Source organism: Trichechus manatus, unplaced genomic scaffold, assembly GCF_000243295.1.
Source record: "Trichechus manatus latirostris isolate Lorelei unplaced genomic scaffold, TriManLat1.0 scaffold00026, whole genome shotgun sequence".
NCBI lineage: Eukaryota > Metazoa > Chordata > Mammalia > Sirenia > Trichechidae > Trichechus > Trichechus manatus.
Window position 1 is genome coordinate 7,370,254 of NW_004443962.1, and position 21,080 is coordinate 7,391,333.

General features: G+C 43.1%; 1 protein-coding gene across 1 annotated transcript in view; it reads left to right on the top strand.

The window, feature by feature from the left end:
- The window catches only part of SLC12A8 (solute carrier family 12 member 8), a 184,686-nt gene extending 175,027 nt beyond the window's left edge, over positions 1-9,659 (top strand). The window contains exons 12-13 of the mRNA XM_004373611.1: positions 630-690; positions 9,359-9,659. Of these exons, the coding sequence (XP_004373668.1) occupies positions 630-690; positions 9,359-9,521 (224 nt within the window). The 3' untranslated portion in view covers positions 9,522-9,659. The remainder of the gene's footprint in view (positions 1-629; positions 691-9,358) is intronic.
- The last annotated feature ends 11,421 nt before the right edge of the window (positions 9,660-21,080 follow it).

The following is a 21,080-nucleotide window of genomic DNA, read 5'->3' on the forward strand; positions in this document are numbered from 1 at the left end:
CAACAGGTGCCTGGATAAGCAAGTCGTGGTATATCCATATAATGAAATACTGATGGAGCCCTGGTGGTGCAGTGGTTAAGAGCTCAGCTGCTAACCAAAAGGTAGGCAGTTCGAATCCACCAGCTGCTCCTTGGAAGCCCTATGGGGCAGTTCTACTCTGTCCTATAGAATCACTATGAGTCGGAATCGACTCGACGGCAACAGGTTTGGTTTTTGTTTTTGAGTCAGGAATAGAAAACAATGAGCTATCGGTACTTGGCAATGTCATGGATGAAACTGAAAATAATTATTCCGAGTGAAAGAAAGCAGACAAAAATAGTACGTAGTGTATGATTTCATACATTTGTAATTACTGAACGTGGAAACCAGTCTTCGTTTTATACAGTTTCATTCTTGGGATTCTGGAGTTTAGAAATAAACTTTTGGAAACTACGCATGGGTACAACACACAGCCTTAGAAGGGTGCTGTCAGGGATTATTGCAACAAATGCTAGGCTGAAAAAGGAGAAATATTTGTGCTAATTCTGTGTGTGAGTGTCAGCGGGTGTACATTTTTCCCATTTGTAACTGGGATCCTAGATGCGTGTGTAGAGCTTTCATAAATATTTATGTATATTTCTTCCCTGCAGGATTAGCCTCCAACTTCAGCTTTTTCAGATGGATGAAGTCTCTTCTGATCCCCTCCTGCAGGTCTGTGCCAGTTTGGGGCCAGTACCAGGTGGATGGGTGTTCCAGGGTTCTGGGAGGTGCTGAGGGTGTCTCATTCCGTGTTGGACCTGGGCCTGAATTATGGTGTGGAAACCTGACAACGGAGAACCTTGAGGAGACCCAGGCTTTGCTCCTGGCCGCCCTCCACCACACCCGGCCGTCCAGCTCCAGCTCATCAGAAGCTTCCGCTGGCTCCCAGCCTCTTCCTTCTTCTCCTCAGTCGTCACAAAGAAAGGCTTTATTTAGAATCCAGTTGTTGGATGATAATCCAGCCTGTGAGGCATTGGTGGTTCAGTGGTAGAATTCTCACCTTCTATGCGGGAGACTTGGGTTCAATTCCTGGTTCCTGAACAATGTGCCTCGTGTGCAGCCACTACCCGTCTGTCAGTGGAGGCTTGTCTGTTGCTATGTTGCTGAACAGGTTTCAACGGAGCTTCCATACTAAGACAGACTAGGAAGAAAGACCTGGCAATCTACTTCCAAAAATCCCCTAATGAAAATCTTATGGATCACAACGATTCAACTCCTAACCTATCATGGGTATAGAACGGGATCTGGAATTGTTTTATCCTATTGTGCATAGAGGAGGGACCAGTCCCTGGAGAAGGACATCATGCTTGATACAGTAGAGGGTCGGTGAAAAAGAGGAAGACCTTCAATGAGAAGGATTGACACAGTGGCTGCAACAATGGGCTTAAGCATAACAACAATTGTGAGGATGGTGCAGGACCGGGAAGTGTGTTGTTCTGTTGTACACAGGGTTACTATGAGTCGGAATTGATTCAACGGCATCTGAAAACAACAACATTGTGCTTAGGGTCCCCATGAGCCAGGGGCCAACTCAATGGCAGCTAGCAACAACAAAAGTCACTTTCAGTCTACTTCCTCACCATATGTCGCACATTATCCAGTTCATCAATTTGCAATCAAACGTGCGTGTGTGTGTGTGTGTGTGTGTGTGTGTGTGTGTGTGTTTACATACATTTCTATAAATCTCTGGTGGAATGAGTATGTGTAATTTGAAAAATACATTTTATAAAATTACATCTGACTTGCTTCTCTGAAGTTATATATAATTTATTATGTGAGATTTTTAAACCCACGCTAAGACACGTTAGCATCAATATATATCATGTACAAGATTAAAGCTCAAAGGAAATATAAAACCAGGATTCACATGGCTGTTGGTGAAAGTGCAGAGGCCAAGCCCAGAAGTCAAGCAGAGATCCTGGAGTATTTCTGGGAGAACTCCGTGTTCAGATAAACAGAAACAGAGGGATAAGCTTTACTGGGAAATCAGAGCAGGCCTCATCAGAAGGTTAAGATTCATGAGTGCCCTAATCTCTTTTCTTCTCCTCCACCCCTCACAGTGCCAACGCTTACTCACCTTTTAAGGACTCGAGATTCTGGAAAATTACTCCTACCCTTCTCTTCCTTTTCAGTAACACTGAGGAGCCAAAGCTGCAGGCTATAAAAATCCAGGCAGAAGCCAACCGTTTATGTTTATTTTGTTTGTTTGTTTTCACAACCCTGGATGTCTGGGTTGTACTTGCTAATATTTTCACCTTCCATGCCCACACATTGCTATGGATCATGGGACCCTTTCCCATTGTTTCCAGATATAAGTTCAGAATCCTTTTTGAAAATTTATGAAGGTGTGTTTTTTGGCCCAGAATGTGGTCTATCTTCGTGAATGTTCGACGTGAGCTGGAGAAGAATGTGTATTTTCCTATTCTTGGATGAAGTGTTCTACAAATGTCAATAAGGCGCCATTGATTGATGGTGCTGTTCAGTTCAACTGCATCTGTACTGATTTTCTGCCTGCTGTATCTGTCAGTTACTGATAGTGGGGTATTGAGTACTCCACCTATAGTAGCGAATTTGTCTATTTCTCCATACAGTTCTATAAGTTTTTGCCTCACGTATTTTGACACTCTGTTGTTAAGTGCATACACATAAAGGATATTTGTCTTCTTGGAGAATAGTCCCCTTTATCATTGTCTTTAAGACCTCTTTAAAGTTTAAAAGCAAAGATGTCACATTGAGGACTAAGGTGCACCTGACCTAAGCCATGGTATTTTCAGTTGCCTCATATACATGCAAAAGCTTGACAATGAATAAGAAAGACTATAGAAGAATTGATGCCTTTGAATTATGGTGTTGGTGAAGAATACTGAATATACCATGGACTGCCAGAAGAACAAACAAATCTGCCTTGGAAGAAGTACAGCCAGAATGTTCCTTAGAAGCAAGGATGTTATCAGGAGGGACCAGTCCCTGGAGAAGGACATCATGCTTGGTAAAGTAGAGGGTCAGAGAAAAAGAGGAAGGCCCAAAACGAGATGGATTGACACAGTGGCTGCAACAATGGGCTTAAACATAGCAACATTTGTGAGGATGGCGCAGGACCAAGCAGTGTTTCATTCTGTTGTACATAGGGTCGCTATGAGTCGGAATGAACTCAATGGCACCCAACAACAACATCGTTATGTAATGCACCTCTTTAACCCTGATAATTTTCCTTGCTCTGAAGTCTACTTTGTTTGAAATTAATATAGGTACTGCAACTTTCTTTTGACTAGTGTTAGCATCTTTCTCTATCCGTTTACTTTTAATCTATCTGGGTCTTTTATATTTAAAGTGGATTTACTGTAGACAACATATTATTGGGTCTTGTTTTTTTAAACCATTCTAAAAGTCTCTTTTTAAATTGATGTATATAGACCATTCACATTTAAAGTGATTATCAAAATAGTTGGATTGCTGTATTTTACACAAATAACGTGTACCTTCTACGTTTGTTTGCCACCCTCCCCGTGAGGTATTTTCGTAAATGCTGCTATAGCAGTTTTTTTTTTTACATGTTTCTGTTAAAAAAATTAGCATAGTTGTCTTAGTCATCTAGTGCTGCTATAACAGAAACACCACAAGTAGATGGCTTTAACAAAGAGAAATTTCTTTTCTCACAGTCTAGTAGGCTAGAAGTCCAAATTCAGGGCATCAGCTCCAGGGAAAGGCTTTCTCTCTCCGTCGGCTCTGGAGAAAGGTCCTTGTCATCATCAGTCTTCCCCCGGACTAGGAGCTTCTCTGCATAGGAACCTCGGGTCCAAAGGACATGCTCTCTCCCAGCACTGCTTTCTTGGTGGTATGAGGTCCCCATGTCTCTCTGCTCACTTCTCTCTTTTATATCTCAGAAGAGATTGGCTTAAGACACTACCTAATCTTATAGACCTCATCAATATAACTGCTGCTAATCCATCTTATTACATCATAGTGATAGCATTTATAACACATAGGGAAATCATATTAGATGACAAAATGGTAAACAATCATAGGATACTGGGAATTATGACCCAACCAAGTTGACAGATATTTTTGGGAGACACAATTCAATCCATGACAGTTAGTTTTGTTGGATGTGGAATTCTAGGTGGGTAGTTTTGTTTTTTGGGTTTTTTTCCAACACTAAATATGTCACTCCACTCTCTTCTTGCTTGCATGTCTTCTGAAGAGAAGTCTGATGTAATTATTATCCTTGTCCATGTAATTATTATCCTTGTTCCTCTATATGTAAGGAGTTTTGTTTTGTTTTAAACTCTGGCTTCTTTCAAGGTTTTCTATTTGTCTTTGATTTTCTACAGTTTGAATATGATATGCGTAGATACAGATTTTTTGAGATTTATTCTGCTTGGTGTTCTCTGAACTGCCTGGATCTGTGGTTTGGTGTCTGCCATTAAGTTTGGAAAATTCTCAGCTATTATTACTTAAAATATTTATTCTAGTTCTTTCTTTCTTCTCCTTCTGATATTCCCATTACATGTATGTTAAACCTTTTATAATTGTTCCACAGTCCTTGGATATGCTGTTCTGAGGGGTTTTTCCCCCTGTCATTATTTTTGCTCTTTGCTTTTCAGTTTGGGAAGTTTCTGTTGACATATCTTCAAGCTCATTGATTCTTTCCTCAGCCATGTCAAGTCTACTAATGAGCACATAAAAGGCATCTTACTGTATATTGCCATGTTTCTGATTTCTATCATTTCCTTTTGATTCTTTCTTATAGCTTCCTTCTCTCTGCTGTTCCATCTGTTCTTTTTTCCATTAGCGTCTTTAACATATTAATCATAGTTACTTTAAATTTCCAGTCTGATAATTCCAAAATGTCTGCCATATGTCTGAGTCTGTTTCTGATGCTTGTTCTGACTGTTTAGAAGATGTGTTTTTTTCCTTTTAATTATTTGTTGAAAGCCAGACATGATGTACCAGGTAAAAGGAGCTGAGGTAAATAGACTTCAGTGTGAGGTTTTATGTTTATCTGGCTAAGAGTTAGTCTGTGTTTACTGTTTGCCATAGCTGTAGGTGTCAGAAGCTAAAATTTCTTCTGATGTCCTTGTTTTTTTCCCTCCCTGGTTATCTTTGGGTTTTCTTAGAGACTCCTTATTAAATAGAGTCTAAGCTTGGTAGTTCTTTTTAACTGTAGTCCCCTATTATCATACATGAGCCCTGTTGATGTGGGGTATGATTAAGTCTCAGTCTTTTAGCCATCCTTGTGCCCTGGGGATGTGGCCTTCCTTAAGCGCTTCTCAGTTTTTTGTTTTATTTTTCCCCACCCCTTAGGTGATACAGGAAGGGTATAGGGAGCTGCAGTTGGCTATTTCCCTTCCCCCATGTTGAAGGCTAGAGGGGCCTGGAGTTGGGTATTTCCCTTTCTATAGGTGGGTTAGGCTCTGTAAAATAGTTTCCCTTGAGCAAAGGCCTTTGTTAAGGAGAACAGAATGCTTTGGGCATATTTCAGTATGGTTACTTTTCCCCTTCCCATGCCAGAATCATAGAGGATTTTTCTTTGATCTTCACAGAACCCAGAGTGGGAAAGTGTGGAGACTCTCTTAAGGATGGTCCTCCAGGATTTTTATCTCTCAAGCTAGTCTACGCTCAGTTTCTAGCAATTAATAAATTACCCTCTTAGTGTTCCTACTAGCCTCCATCTGCAGCTTCTGCTCCTAGTGAGCTCTGATCTCTGTATCCACCTGCCTCTCTAGTTTAGGGGACAGCTGTTTGTCCTGTGGCCCCCATTCTCTGAGGGATTTAAGAAGAGTTGTTCATTTTCAGTTTGTTCAACTTTTTCTTGCTGTGGGAAAGGGACTGACAACTTCCAAGCTGTTTTCTTGTCAGATCAGAAACCAGAAGCCAAAATCCTTTCTAAGACAACTACTCACAAACACTACCAATCTATTCAACTAGGCAGAAGAAATGAAACTTATTTGCCACCTTGGTGCTATAGCTTGGAATGATGAAGAAAAAGGAGCAAGGACTATGGCAGCCAACAGGGAGAATATCAAGGATCTGTGAGCCAGGGAGGGAGAGGTGTGTGAGTGAGGGGAACTCTCTGTCATCTGCTTGTGCTGGGTTAGATGTCCTATGTGAAGCCATAAGAAGAATGCAGTGGCCTTTCTCCTCTTTTCTCCTCTTTTCTCCTCTTTAGGCAGAAGGTTGGGTAACTCAGGTCACAATCCACCTGCACTAATCTCTTTTATCCTACTGCCTAGTCCTGAGAGGAAGCAGAGTTTAAGTGGAAATAGATTCTGTGAAGAAGTTGCCTACAGATTCTAGAGCTGTGGGTGGTGTGTGGGTGAGAGTATTTGGCCTCATCTGATTTACAGAAATATTTTTAGTCATTTCCAGTTTTACAGCATAAATGACTGTGGGAGGTCACCATCTCCCACTCTGTACAGGCAGTCCTTGGATTACGAACAGGTTCCGTTCTTAAAACTGTCTTTAAGTCGAATTTGTATGTAAGTCGGAACAGTTAGGTACGGTTCATATCTAACATCAGTTAGTCAAATGTTTGTCTTAGTATATAGTATATATTGTACCTTTCTATCCATGAAAAATATTAAAGAAACACTTCCAGATAGACTAAAACATCTTTAACATAATAATGTAGTAATAATAATAATGATGTTTTGATGTGTATTGTAAAGTAGCACCCATTTGTTATTACAAACCATTGTATATATCTCAAATTTTTAATAGAATATAATAGGCTTTACAGGGGTTGGTTTGTAACTGCGCATTGTACGTAAGTCAGACGTTCATAACCCGACGACCACCTGTACTCTGAATGCCTGAGATTTCATCTCTGAGGTCTCTGAAGTGCTGTGTAGAAAGAGGAATGTGGTAGGAAGAGATTACTCTTAGAAAGGGACAGTTACTTTTGTTGGAATAGAACTCAGTCCGCACTACTCATAGCAAAAGTATCAGGCTCTGCAGGCTTGTGAAATGAGTGGTAGAGGCCTCAGCTAAGTCACGCTCAAACTTGCTGGCTCTGCCATATTTTGTGGTGGTTTTTCAGTAGAGTGAAAGGACCAAGAAATGGGGATTCGTGTGAAAGCAGAAACTGATAGTTGTGTTTTCTATTTCCTAGTTTTGACTTTTTTTCCCCTCAAATTATAACCTCACATACCATTCAAAACCAAAGAAGATAATATTGTAGTATGTATGGGTAGAGGAATTTGGCTAAGTTACTTCTCTGTTCCACCTACAGTTCCCAGTTACTATGTGAAGTTAAGCCTTACCTTCAGAAGGCTTTCTTTCCTGAAGCCCTAGCAACCCCTCCAATGAGGGTTCATAGGCCATTCTAAGCTAAAAAGTGAAATATGTTATTTCCCTGAACTCAGAAGGATGTAATGCTTTGTTTTGTTTTGTTTTTTAAACGCATTTGCCAAAAAAAAAGAAAAAAAAAGAGCATCGCAAATAAATTTTATATGTTGACGGGTTGACTGGTATGGCCTTTTTTTCACTTCCTAACCTTACTTTGGAAGAGTCAACCTTTATAGAAGCTAATTCAATTCACAGAAAACCCAAAACCTATGTAATTTAGATAAGCTGTCAACCAAAAAAAAGCAAACCCACTGCCATCGAGCCAGTTCCGACTCATAGTGACCCCGTAGGCTTTCCAAGGCTGTAAATCTCTTCAGAAGCAGACTGCCACATCTTTCTCCCATCGAGCCACTGGTGGTTTCAAACTGCCAACCTTTCAGTTAGCAGTCGATCGCTTTAACCACTGTGCCACCAGGTCCTAATCTGTGAACAGTGGCTGCAATATATTAGTCGTGTGACCTGAACTTCTATACCATGGTGTTTACCAGAGTTAGTTGCAGCTTTCTGCATAAATTCCCCCGATTTATAACATTAGATTTCTACCTTTTTACAACTACCAAATGTATTCTTTATTTAAACGATTGAACGTTACTACTAGCAAAGTAGGAGCCCTGGTAGCACAGGGGTTAAGAGCTACGGCTGCTAACCAAAAAGATCAGCAGTTCAAATCCACCAGCTGCTCCTTAGAAACACTATGGGGCAGTTCTGCTCTGTTCTATCGGTACTGATTTGACAGCAAGGAGTTTGGTTGTGGTTTTGACTAGTAAAGTAAATAATTCTTTTAGAGTAAATTTTGAAGAGAAAATCCATGCCTAAGTTATGATCTAAGGACCTAACATGGTCTGTAGGAACTTGAAGGGGCCAGCGAAGGTGAAGAAATAGAGGCACAAGGACTAGAGAGAACTGCCTGAGACCACTAAGGTGATTAGCAACAGAGCTATGACAGTGTCTGTCTTCCACAGATACCTGACTGCCAGCCTCATCTCTCCTTACTCCACCCTGCCTCTAGCACTTTCCTCACGTGTCTCTAACATTTATCTTTATCAGTTTATTCCAACTCTAACTGTAGGCAGCGAACTCAGTTACAGTGGAATCTACATCTGGACTTGCTCTTTGTCTTTAGGCTAAGCTGGTGTCGAAAGCCTTTGCAGTTTCCCTGGCAGCTGCTTGCTATGTGAATCTTGACTCTGGGAATCATTCCTTATTCCACTTGCTGTCCAATGAATCAAAGAGAAGGTTTCTCTTTTTACTGCTCTCAATTTTCCAGGCCCTCCACTCCATTATTTCATTTGACAAAAAGCGAAGTAAAGCTACAGAGCCCCGACGTGACGCCATTTGGGAAGCAAAAACTTTTTCTGGATTATCCCCCATCAGGTGCATATAATTTTGTACTTTTCTATTAAAGAAAGGTAACTTGCCACTCCTTCTTTCCTTATTTTAGTTGGCACTCACTTGTTCTCTTTTTTAAATAATTTATTTTTTCAATTTTAATTTTGGTGAAAATGTACACAAGCGGAACGTACACCCATTCATCAATGTCTACATGTGCGATTCAATAACATTGGTCACATTCTTCACATTGTATCACCATTCTCGCTGTCTCCACCCATATTGTTTCATCCCCGTTGACTTAGACTCACTGCCCCCTAAACTTCTTATCTATGCTTTGGAGTTCTTGTTGACAATTTGCTCTCATAGAGCTTATTCCCTGAAAGAGCGCAATGCTCATGGTGAACGTTCTTTACTAATCTAGATAGGTGGTTGTTTAGTTTAAAGATGACTTCAGGAAGTAAGTATTTCTCTTAGTTTGAGTTCATAAAGGGTTGGGCGTATAGCTTTCAGCAATTGTATTTTAACCGTTTAGCTACATGTTAAATAAAGAATCATCACACCTAATATTTCTGCAGATCATTTCTCCATCCAGGGTGACTTGTCCTCACATTCAGCACTTGTTCTTTCTTTCTGACTGTCCTCTGTGTTTCTCTCACCAAAGGGCCTTGCGATCCCCTCAGGACCAGATAGTTTTGGCACCAGCCCTGGCAAGAGTAGACATGGAGATGACTCAGCTTACCCAGGAAAACGCAGACTTCGCCACCCGGGATCGCTACCACCACTCCTCCCTCGTGAGTCGGGAACAGCTAATGCCCCACTACTAAAGGCAGCCCTGCGTCCTCTCTCTTGGAGCCGTCTGGTGCAGAGCAGACCCGAATCCCAGAACCTTTGGAGGTCTGGTTCTCCTCACTAAGAAGCTTAAAGACCTGTCCTCCAACTGCTGCTTTGGACAATGGAAACCTGGATGCTAGTCTGTAGCACCATGTCTAACTCAGGGTAACTATTAGAAATAGTCGTGGCCTCTGAAACATGGCCCACAATCTGAAGAGCTCCAAGGGGACACCGAGACCATCAGGAATAAGAGGACCAGAACCAGATTGCTCTGAAGGCCACAATAAATGGTTATTTTTAATTTAATCTTATTATTTATTTATTTTTTGAATGAATAATGCATTCACGTGATTGCGTTCAAAACCCCAAAGTATAAACATATATACATATATTTAGTGAAAAGTCTTCCTCTTATCCTTGTTCCCCAACTGCTCAGTTCCCATCCCCTGCCCCAGAGGTAACCACTGTTTTTAGCTTTCTGATATATACTTTCAGCATTTCTTTATGCATATAGAAGCATAGAGTAGGAGTGTGGATTCTTATAGCTCTTTTCTTTTTTTTTTTTTTTTTTTTTTTTTTTTTTTTAATATTTTATTGTTCACTCTTTTCTTATACACAAATGATAGCATATTAAATACACGTTCTGCACCTTGCCTTTTTCCCTTAAGAATCTGTCTTGGAGACATTTCCATATCAATACCTACGTAGTTTCCTCATTATTTTTCATTGTAGGAGTGTGCTATAATTTATTTTAACAGTTCTTCAATAATGGGTATTTGAATTGTTACCAACTCTTGCTATTACACTCAGTTCTGCAGTGAATCTTCTACACGTGTACGTGTGTGATTGTATGTGTAGGATCAATTCTTAAAAGTGGAACTGCTGGATCAAACTGTACATGCATTTGTTGGCTATTCTTGTTTAGTGAAGGTCTTTGAAATTAAAAAGTTAAATTACCAAAATTTCCTGATGGTAACTAATGTTCTATAAAGTATTTGTGGTCCCCAACTCCCAGAATACCTTTGCAGCTGTTTTGTGGCATAAATGCCCTGAAGGGTCAGGCCCATCTTGGTTTCTCTGGGAGCTCAGTGTGGCACTCATCACAAGCACACAGTATGGGTCATGGGATAACTTCCCCAGATAAATTCAGCACCTGGCCCAGTGTCAATGGTTTCACCACCGAGCCACAGAGGGAAGTTGGTTCATTTCCAACCTCTTTCTTCTATGGTAGAAGTTCTCTAAAGTCAATGTGCTTAAGATTCATGTGGGACGCTTGTTAGAAATGCGGATTCCTACATCTCACTCATAGACTTTCACCTGACCTACGGATTTTGGGCAATCACCTGAGCCAATTCCTTAAAATAAATCTCTCTCTCTCTTTATATATATGTACTTACATATTGGTTTTTTCTCTAGAGGCACCATCCATCTTCCCATCCATCTATCCATCTTCCTATCCACCCACCCATCCTTCCATCCATCTAATGATCCAACAACCCATCCATCCATCCATCTAACGATCCAACCACCCATCCATCCATCCATCCACGAATCCATGGCTGGGGCAGCCCCACACATAACTTTGTGAATAGGTACCTGCCACCACCTCACTTGGGCCAGGTACACTTCACCAATCTCAGCGCTTTATAATATAAAAATAGGGTCACAGGCCATTCAGGCATAAATGAACTGCTCAGCCATCACCCTCAGACTTGCAGAGTGAGTACAGCCTGATATCAGAGCATTCTTGAACTCAGGGCTAGGAACTAGAAAAGGGGTTATTTTCTCAGATGTCTCCAGGAGTTGTGCTAACAAGTCCTCTGATCTAAAAGAGGGTGCATCCTGGACATTAGAAAATAATGTGGAAGTCAGAAGTCCAGGATTCCATCACCCTTCTTTCCTCCAGGTTTCTCACCGAGTGAGAGTATATAAGGATGGGAAACAATGTGCCAGCTTATACATTAATAGCTCGACAAGGGTGCACACCTGTTAAGAATCGGAATGGAGGATGCAGCTTAGATCAGAATGTTGAAGCCAGGCCTCTATTATCTAACTTTCTTCCTCTTGAATATCAGAATCCACTTGCCCCAAAGACATTTGGATGAGGAGTTGGAACCAAGAGAGAACGACCAGCTAGCCTCATCACATAGTAACAGATGGGCAAAGGTCATGTGGTGACCACATAGGACCTTTCAACACAGGGCCCTGCCCACCAATGAAGTGTGGCCTGATCAATGCCAAGCTCTGACTAATCATATCCATGAGGAGGAGCATGCAGGATGAGGGGTGGGCAGAACTTTTCCCTCCACCTCTGCTGTGGAGGGAAGGATGTTGGGTGGCAGTTCAATCCTCTCCATGGGCAGAGGTGAAAGTGAGGAGAGCTGAAGAAGGGGCCCCAGGCGCAGTGAGAGCAGAGTCAGAGGCAGACACGGAGTCTATGGATGGCAAAGGAGCCCCTAACCCACTCTGCAGTCATCAGAGTGGTCCCCTGGAGGAAGAGAGGCCAAACAGTCAGCCAGGCAGAGCGGAGCAGCAGGGCATCCCAAACACAGAGAATAGCACCATCAAAGACAAGGAGATGAGAGTGCATGTGGGACTCAGCAGGCAATTCCGGGTTTCAGGAGCATAAGGCATGGGCAGTGCAAGGCAAGAGAACTGGAGAGGTGGACAAGGGTGGAAAGCTGAAAAGGCTTGGACAGCATGCTGTGTGCTACAAAATGAGGGGGAAGGCTGGAAAATGATAACAAAAATCCCAACTCTAAATTTATAGGGTTTACTAATCAGAAGATCCTTGTACAAAATGAATTGGCATGAGCCAGACTCAGGAAAAATCTATCTTCAGATCTACTCTCTGATAACGTGGGCTGCTGTTTCTGCTGTCCTTGCTGCACTGGAAAGCATGGGTGGAAGGGCAACGGGGGCTTCTACTCCTGAGATCAGAGCAAGTGGGAGAGGCTGAGGACCCTCACAAACAGCTACTGGAAGTTCATGGAGCCCTCACTCTATGTACCAACGGTACTAGTGGTTTGTGGGAAAAGGGTTAGGGGATGGTATGTCCCTAAACTCCTTTTCCCCTCAGGCTCCTCCCTTCCCTTCCCATGGCTTTAGAAATTTTTCCTAAGCACCAAGAAACCTACCACACCCTCCAAGTCTTTTGAACCAAGGCTTACTCTAGGGAAAGTAGCCCCATTCTTGCTATGTCTTATCCCCTCAGTGTCCACATGATGCCCAGGAGGAGAGGATATAATGTGGGGGCTGCACCGGGCTGGGGTGATTCTGTGCTGTTTGCACTGCTCCACAGGTAGGGGCATTGCAGAAACTGCATCCCTGCATCTTGGCGACATACCTGGGCTCCTCCGGGGAGACTACCAAGCAGAAGTAGATGCCAGTTTGTCAGCTTGAGGTTGAAAGAAGAGGCTTAGTCTTGGGGGACAGCGAGGTCAATTGGCATATCATAATCCATATAGACAGTGTTCTACAACCTACCTTGGTGAGTAGTGACTGGGGTCTTAAAAGCTTGTGAGCAGCCATCTAAGATACAGTTGGTCTCTTCCCATCTGGAGCAAAGAAAACCAAAGATCAAGGAAACAATTAGTTCAAAGGACTAATGGACCACATGAACCACAGCCTCCACTAGCCTGAAACCAGAACTAGATGATGCCTGGCTACCACTACTGACTGCTCTGACCAGAACCACAATAGTAGATCACGAGCAGTGGGAGAGAAATGTAGAACAAAATTTAAACTCATAAATAAGACCAGATTTACTGGTCTGATAGAGACTGGTGGAACCCCCAAGACTATGGCCCTTAGACACCCTTCAAACTTGGAACTGAAACCACTCCTGGAGATCACATTATAGCCAAACAATAGCCAGGCCTATAAAATGAACAATAACACCAGTGAGGAATGTACACCTCAGAACAATCAACTATATAAAGAACAATCAACTATATAAAGAACAATCAACTATACAAGACCTAAAGGGCAGCATTTGCCCAAAATGAACATTCAGAAGGACAGTAGGGGCAGGAAAGCTGGGCTAATGGACATGGGGAACTCAGGGAGGAAGGAAGCGGGGAGAGTGCTGACACATTCAGGGGTTTGCAACCAATGTCACCAAACAAGCTGTATATAAATTATTGAATGGGAAACTAATTTGCTGTGTAAGCTTTCACCTAAACAAAAATAAAACATTAAAAAAGAAAGAAAGAGGCTTAAGCTCCTGAATCTTGAAGAGGTTCTGCTCTTGGGCAGAAGGTCACATTCAAGTGACAGGCAAAGCAGATGGCAAGAAAGACCCGCCAGCATCAGGGGGTCCCCAGTTGGCTGTGGGTCCGGGAATGAAGCCCATCTCGCACCATCAACATTGGCACCCTTCGCCATGCTCCCTAGCTCGGCTGGGCTGGAGTGAGCGGGGGGCGGATGGCAGGTGGATGCTCGGCGCCATTCATTGAGGTGAGGGTGGCCACAGGTAAGAGGCAGAAGTGGGTCTCTAATAGGAGTCTCTGTTTTTCGTTTTTCTGTTTTGTTTCTTAGAAAACACGCACGTGTGTGAGTTTCTGTGTTTATGTCTGTTACAAAAAGCACTATTTAAAAGTAAGCTGGATTCGCCAAATGTAAAAGGTAAATTTAAGATGGCCTGGCTTAAAATATGGGCTTTTGTGGTCTACATCAGAATCACTTTGGGAAGCCCTGAGGGCAGTGGCATTTCAAAGAAGTAGAGGTCACCCTCTCAGCAGCCAGCAAGAGGGCTCTCTGGGTGCTGAAGGGTGAGATGTGACATACTCCATATGTGTTAAGATGCTGAAGACAGAGAAAAATATACTGAAAGTCCCAAGAACAAATGCTTCAAATGGCAGTGTCAATTTTTAATGGAACTGCTTCCCACACGGGCAGCTCTGTATGTGTTAGCCAGGGTGGGCTTACTGCCACAACATTCCCCAATCCACAGTGAGCAGATACTATATACATTTATTTTTAGCTCATGTTACAGTCTGATACAAGTTGGAGGGGGTGGCGAGCTCTGCTCCACACTGTCGCTCAGGGACCTAGGGTCTTTCAGTTTTATGGCTCGGACATTTTCTAGGCCTTCAGAGTCTTCCCCAGAATACTAACTGGCAGGTGAGAGAAGAGAGGGAGCAGGACACGTGGGGACCCCATGGAGGTTTAGGAGCCAGGGCTGAAAGGGCTCATATTACTTCCTCCCACATCCCATTGGCCACAACTAGAGACATAGTCTGTCTACTTGAAGACAGACTGGGAAATGCAGTCCAGCTATGTGCCCAGGAAGACAAGCAGCCCTGCTGGGTGGGTGTCTGGCCAGTCTCTGCCCTGTGCTGAAGGATGAGAACAGCTGGATTGGTTTCTTTATTTATGGCAAATGAGTGAGTCTCCTGATCAGCCCTGGGGAGTTTCACCCTTCAGGGCGTCTGTCTCCAGAGGGAAATGACACACTCAATCCAATGATTCAGCCATTCTTCAAAACACGTTTGGAACATTGTTTTCAGTATTCTCTTCAGAACCTTTGAATATTCTAATGGATGACAAGATTTGTCTTTTGAGGGTTCTTTGATTTCTGGAAGCTGCAGAAATCATTTGGAACCAAGTCTGGGGTTAAAGGGATTGGTCAAGCTTAAACCATCATCTTTGGGTCGGAAATGAGGTGTGACCATAAAGTAAACTGACTCTTGAGGCAATTTCCAAGATGACATGTCAACACATTTTGAGGATTGACAGTGTCGTTAGAATAATTCTATAAGGCCTCCCAAGTGCTGATTTAGAAGAAACAGCATTATTTAGATACATAGTCGTGTGTCACTTAACATCCACAATACGTTCTGTGAAATAGGATGCTATGTGATTTGGATGCTGTGTGAACACCATATTATACACAGGCAGTCCCTGGATTACAAACAAATTCCCTTCCTAAATCTGTCTTTAAGTCGAATTTGTACGTAAGTCAGAACAGTTAGGTTAAGCAAATGTTTGTCTCAGTATATGGCATATAGTGTACCTTCCGATGCATAAAAAACATTAAAGAAACACTTCCAGATACACTAAAATATCTTTTACATATGTCTTAGCTATCTAGTGCTGCTATAACAGAAATACCACAAGTAGATGGCTTTAATGAAGAGAAATTTATTTTCTCACAGTCTCGTAGGCCAGAAGTCCAAATTCAGGGCATCAGCTCCAGGGGAAGCCTTTCTCTTTCTGTTGGCTCTGGAGGAAGCTCCTTGTCCTCAATCTTCCCCTGGTCGAGGAGCTTCTCAGGTGCAGGCACCCTGGGTCCAAAGGATGTGCGCTCTGTTCCTGGTGCTGCTTTCTTCATGGTATGAGGTCCCCACGGCTCTCTGCTCACTTCTCTCTTTCATATCTCTGAAGAAATTGGCTTAAGACACTACTTGTAGACCTCATCAATGTAACTGCTGCTAATCCATCTTATTACATCATAGTGATAGCATTTACAACACACAGGGAAATCACATCAGATGATAAAATGGTAGACAATCATACAATACTGGGAATCATAACCTAGCCAAGTTGACAGATATTTTTGGGGGGGACACAATTCAATCCATGCAACATAATAATATAGTAATAATAATAATAATGTTTTGATATGTGTCGCAAAGTAGTGCCCATCTGTTATCATGAACCATTGTACGTACCTCGAATTTTTTAATATAGTAGGCTTTATGGAGGTTGGTTCGTAACTACGGGTTGTACATAAGTCAGATGGTTGTAACCTAGAGACTATGACATATATTCAGTCAGATGTTGTATATGTTTTGGTACACTGAGTGTGTGTTTGTGTGTGTATCAAATGACTAGTTTTGATGTGTATGCTGCCTTTTATTCATGATCTGTGTTGGCCTTTTTTGTCCAACTGGATTGAAAAGCCTTCAGTATTAGAGATGTCTCTTTTATAAGAAATAATCCTAATTAATTTTTTAAGTATTGCTGGTTTTAACTATTGTTGATGTGTCCTGTCAACCCATCCAACCCAGCATGAATTTTTTCATTCACTCACTCAGTATCTATTGAATGTCTATTTATGCAAAGCAATTTTGCTTGATTCAGAAGCTGTGAAACCAGATGATAGCAATTGCTTCCCCCATAGCCTGAAGCTCAGTTTGTAGGTGCTGAAAGCAGAGTGTTCTAGGATGAAGAAGCAGGGATTGGGCACAGACTTCCTGAGTGGCCAGAAAGAGAGGAAACAGCTTGAAATAGGCTGCACTTGGAGAGTTCACCCAAAGCGTTCCGACAAGAGTAATTATCCATAAGATTTTCTTGTAGACTGAGGAACACAGGATGAGCTCTTCTCCAGACGAATGTTTTATCTTTCCAGATAAACCCAGTGCTCTGGAAAATCCCCATGTCTGTTTTAGAATTACTCATATTACCTCAAGACACCTGACCTGAGATTGTCTTTTCCTCATGAAAAATGAGGAGAAGTGTAAGAGATAGGGGTGGACTTGCTCTTATGGCTGCAGTTCTAGGAAGTAATTTGGGGATTCCATTGTTCCATCATAGAGTCTCTGGCTGGTGCAAATGGTTAACATGCTTGACTGCTAACCACAAGGTTGCGGGTTCCAGTCCACCTACAGGTGCCTCAGAAGAAAGACCTGGAGGTCTATTTCCAAAAAATCTGCCATTGAAAACCCTATGGAGCACAGTTCTACTCTGACACACGGGGGGGGGTTGCCATGTGTTGGAATCAGCTTGACAGTAACTAGTTTCAACTGGTTTATTGTTCCATCATACAGCTGCATTCAGAGGTGAGGAGATAAAGCCTGATGTCCAAAAGTGTGGCCCTCAGCTCACTGATATAAAAATCTCACCTGGGATGCTTGCTGGAATGCAGATTCCTGGACCCTGTTTCAGACCTACTAAATCAGATTTTCTTGGGTAGGGCCTAGGAACACACATTTTAAAACACCTACTCCCCCAGGTGATTCGCTAAAGTTTCAGAAGCACAGGTGGAAAGGCTTTGGGCTGATCTGCGTCTGAGACTAGCAATCTCCATTATCACCAGGCTCTGTAATGAACAGTAGCAGCCCCAGACCAGAGCTCCATGTGCCAATGGGCTGGTGAGGAACGCTGGTCCAGGTGGGGTCCAATAAAGTGCATTGCAGTGAGGCACCTCCCCATGGGTCCCACTGATGAGCTAGAGACAAAGCACTCCAGACCCTTTTTCCACTGAGAACGATGAGATCGGGCCTGGACCACCTTGGTGTGCGTGTGCAGATGTGTGTGTTTGCGCTTGTGGAGACCTGAGCATGCACATTTTGTTCCCTCTGCCTCTGACTGGTAAGGACCCTCCACTTACTTCCCACCCCAGCGTCCAACTCCTCCCTCCCTTCTAGCCTCACCTCTCAGGTGCTAGGGCTCCATGACCAGCCTGGGCTCCATAGTCACGGCACCCACCTGAATCTGGGGCCCTGCAATTCATAGCCAATCCTAAAAAATTAAAGAGGCTCATCCTTATTGGGAGCCCTGGTGGTGAAGATGGTTAAGCATTCAGGCTGCTAACCAAAGGCTGGCGGTTCGAATCCACCAGCTGCTCCTTGGAAACCCTGTGAGGCAGTTCTACTGTGTCCTATAGCATCATTATGAGTTGGAATTGACTCAATGGCACACAACAACAACAGTTCTTATTGAGCCAGGCATTATGTTAAAACAAACAAACAAACAAACAAACCCATTGCCGCCAAGCCTATTTCCATGTGTTACGGAGGAGAATTGCTCCATTGGGTTTTCTTGGCTGCAATCTCTACCGAAGCAGATCATCAGGTCTTTCTTCCAGGGCAGTGCTGGGTGGGTTCACTTTATATTCATTGCTTTATTTGATTCTCAAAACAATTCAATGAGTTAGGTATTGTTATTTCTTCCATTTTACAGATGAGGAAACTGAGGCTCAGGGAAACTAAATAACTTCCCCAGGATCCCACAGCTAGAAAGTGGCAGAATGGATTTGAACTCAGATCCTACATTGATGACTCTTCAGGGTCCCCATGGAGGCCAGCCCTGACCTTGTCTTCTCCACTTAAACACACAACTACTCCTCTTTCACCTACCTCCCACTCTCTAGAGCTGGGGTTGGCAGACTATGGCCCATGGGCCAAATCAAGTCCATGACCTGTTTTTGAAAATACATAAAGTTTTATGGGAACAGAGCCACACTCATTTGTTTATGTATTGTCTACGGCAGTTTTCACACTACAATGCAGAGTTGAGTAGTTGTGACTGAGATTATATGGCCCACAAAGTCTAAAATATTTACTATCTATCCCTTTACAGAAAAAGTTTCCTGACCTCTGCTTTAGAAGATTTTGATCTCTACTCTTTCGAGAGGATCCAGGCCCTTGGGAATGTGTTTTCTCAGGCATTTGTATCTCAGTTAAGAAATGCCCATCCTAAACTTGCCCCCTTGTTGGATGCTACACTTTTGCATCTCATGGACCTAGCTCCAAAACTATCTCCATTCCCTCCAGCATTCAGGGCTTCGAACTGGTTCCTTTCATTTGTCCCCCTGCTGAGAATTTGCCTTTGTACCCCAGATATACTGAATCAGAATCTACATTTTAACAAGATCCCCAGGTGATTCTTACGGATCCTAAATAAATGCAAATTCTCAGGAGGGGGTAGAACCCGACCGGTTCGAAGTTCTGCCAGTGTTACACCACCGTCTCCAACCACGCACAGGTCAGTCCAGGCAAACACACACCTGTGCCTCATCTGCCAGGTGTCATCCCAGTTTTATTTCCTTCCACTGCCATATGCCTGGTATATATGGTTTGTGCTAAGAATTTGCATTTCCATCCCAGATATGCTGAATCAGAATCTACATTTTAACAATATCTCCAGGTGATTCTTACATATAATAAATGTTGAGAACCACTGGTCTACTAGTGGTTCTTAGAACTGGTCCCTAACCAGCAGCATTAGCATAGCCTGGGAACTTGTTAGAAATGCAAATTCTCAGCAGGGGTTCAAACCAGAGCAAACTGGTCCAAAGCCCTGTTTTCTACCCAAGGGAAGTGATACATTGCCCTCATTTATGCATAACCAGAGCCTAACATAGTGCCTGCTGGTATACAGTAGGTGCTCAATAAATGCTTCTTGATTGACCACTTGCACCAGGTTCCTCTGTTGCTGAAGAATTTACACCGAGTCTCTATTTCCTACTACATTAAGTTTAAGTCAGTGTTTTTCAACCCTGGCCTACTTGAGAAGCTTTAAAATAAAAGTACTTATTCCGAGGCCTTACCATAAGAAATACTGATTTAGTAGGTCTTTAGTAGATTCCAGTAGTCCCTGGGTGCTCTAGATGGTTAACGTACTTGGCTATTAACCAAAAGGTTGGAGGTTCAAGTCCACCCAGAGGTGCCTTGGAGGATAGGCCTGGTAAGCCACTTTTGAAAAATCAGCCACTGAAACCCCTACAGAGCACAGTTGTACTCTGACACACATGGGCCACCATGAGTTGGAATCAACTCAATGGTAACTGGTTAATGGATTCCAAGCACTGACATTTTGTAAAAGCTCCTCGGCAATTCTAATGTCCAGCCAGGGTTGAGAATCACTAGTCTAAGGTCTAGTTTTCAAGGCTCTCCACAAACTAATCTCTAAGTCACCCATGACTCTCCAACCCTGGCCAGTCTCTTCTTTCATCCCTACTGTGACAAACTTATTTCAGTTTGCCCAGGAATTTCCTGGTTTCAGCAGGTAAAGTCCCACGCCCCCGGAAACCCTTCAATCCCAGGCAAACAGAGACCACTAGTCACCCTACTCATCCCTCTATGTGCTCACAGGGCTCCTTCTCCCTCCAGCTCCTCCTGTTTGTAAGTTCTCCCCTCCATCACATCTTTCCAAAGCTGTCCATCCTTCCCTGCCTCTCCTACAGGCCTTCCCCATCTCCTCAGTACACTTCTTGCCTCAGAATCCCTCTTGCACTTAGAATCTTAGTGCTGCAGCCACTGGCCTCCTTCCTGAATAGCTCTCTTCCACTCAGGCTGTATTTTCTCCCCACCTACAAGGGAGTGCTCCTCAGAATACACCCTCCAGTTTTGCATACCCTAGAACACCAAGCCTGGCCTTGCTATTGTCTTGGGAGCTTGCAAAGGTTGCTCAAGGTCTCCGCTTGAAGAAACCTCCAGGCAAGGCCTGAGGAAACATCCTTCGGGATGTAAGCCTCAGAGCAGCAGGGTTTGTTTGGATTGGGTGGGGAGGAAGAACTTGGGTGGGAGCTTGTGGCCAGGGCCCAGCCTGTCTCCGTACCATGTGTGGACGGCAATAGCTTCCCGTAACCAACAAATGACCCCATGTTGGCTGAGAACACAGAGTCTTAGATTTGCTCTGATGGTTAGCAGATATGTCGCCCTGTTTCTGGCCCCAAATTCTGGTCAGATTCTCTCTGCACAAGGAGGAAGTGCAGGGTAGTAGGCACTACTACATGGCACACTTATGGTCTGTGCACTGTTTTGCATGTACATTATGTTTTGTTATTGTTGTTTTACTTCTTTTTTTATTGTGGTGAAATATGT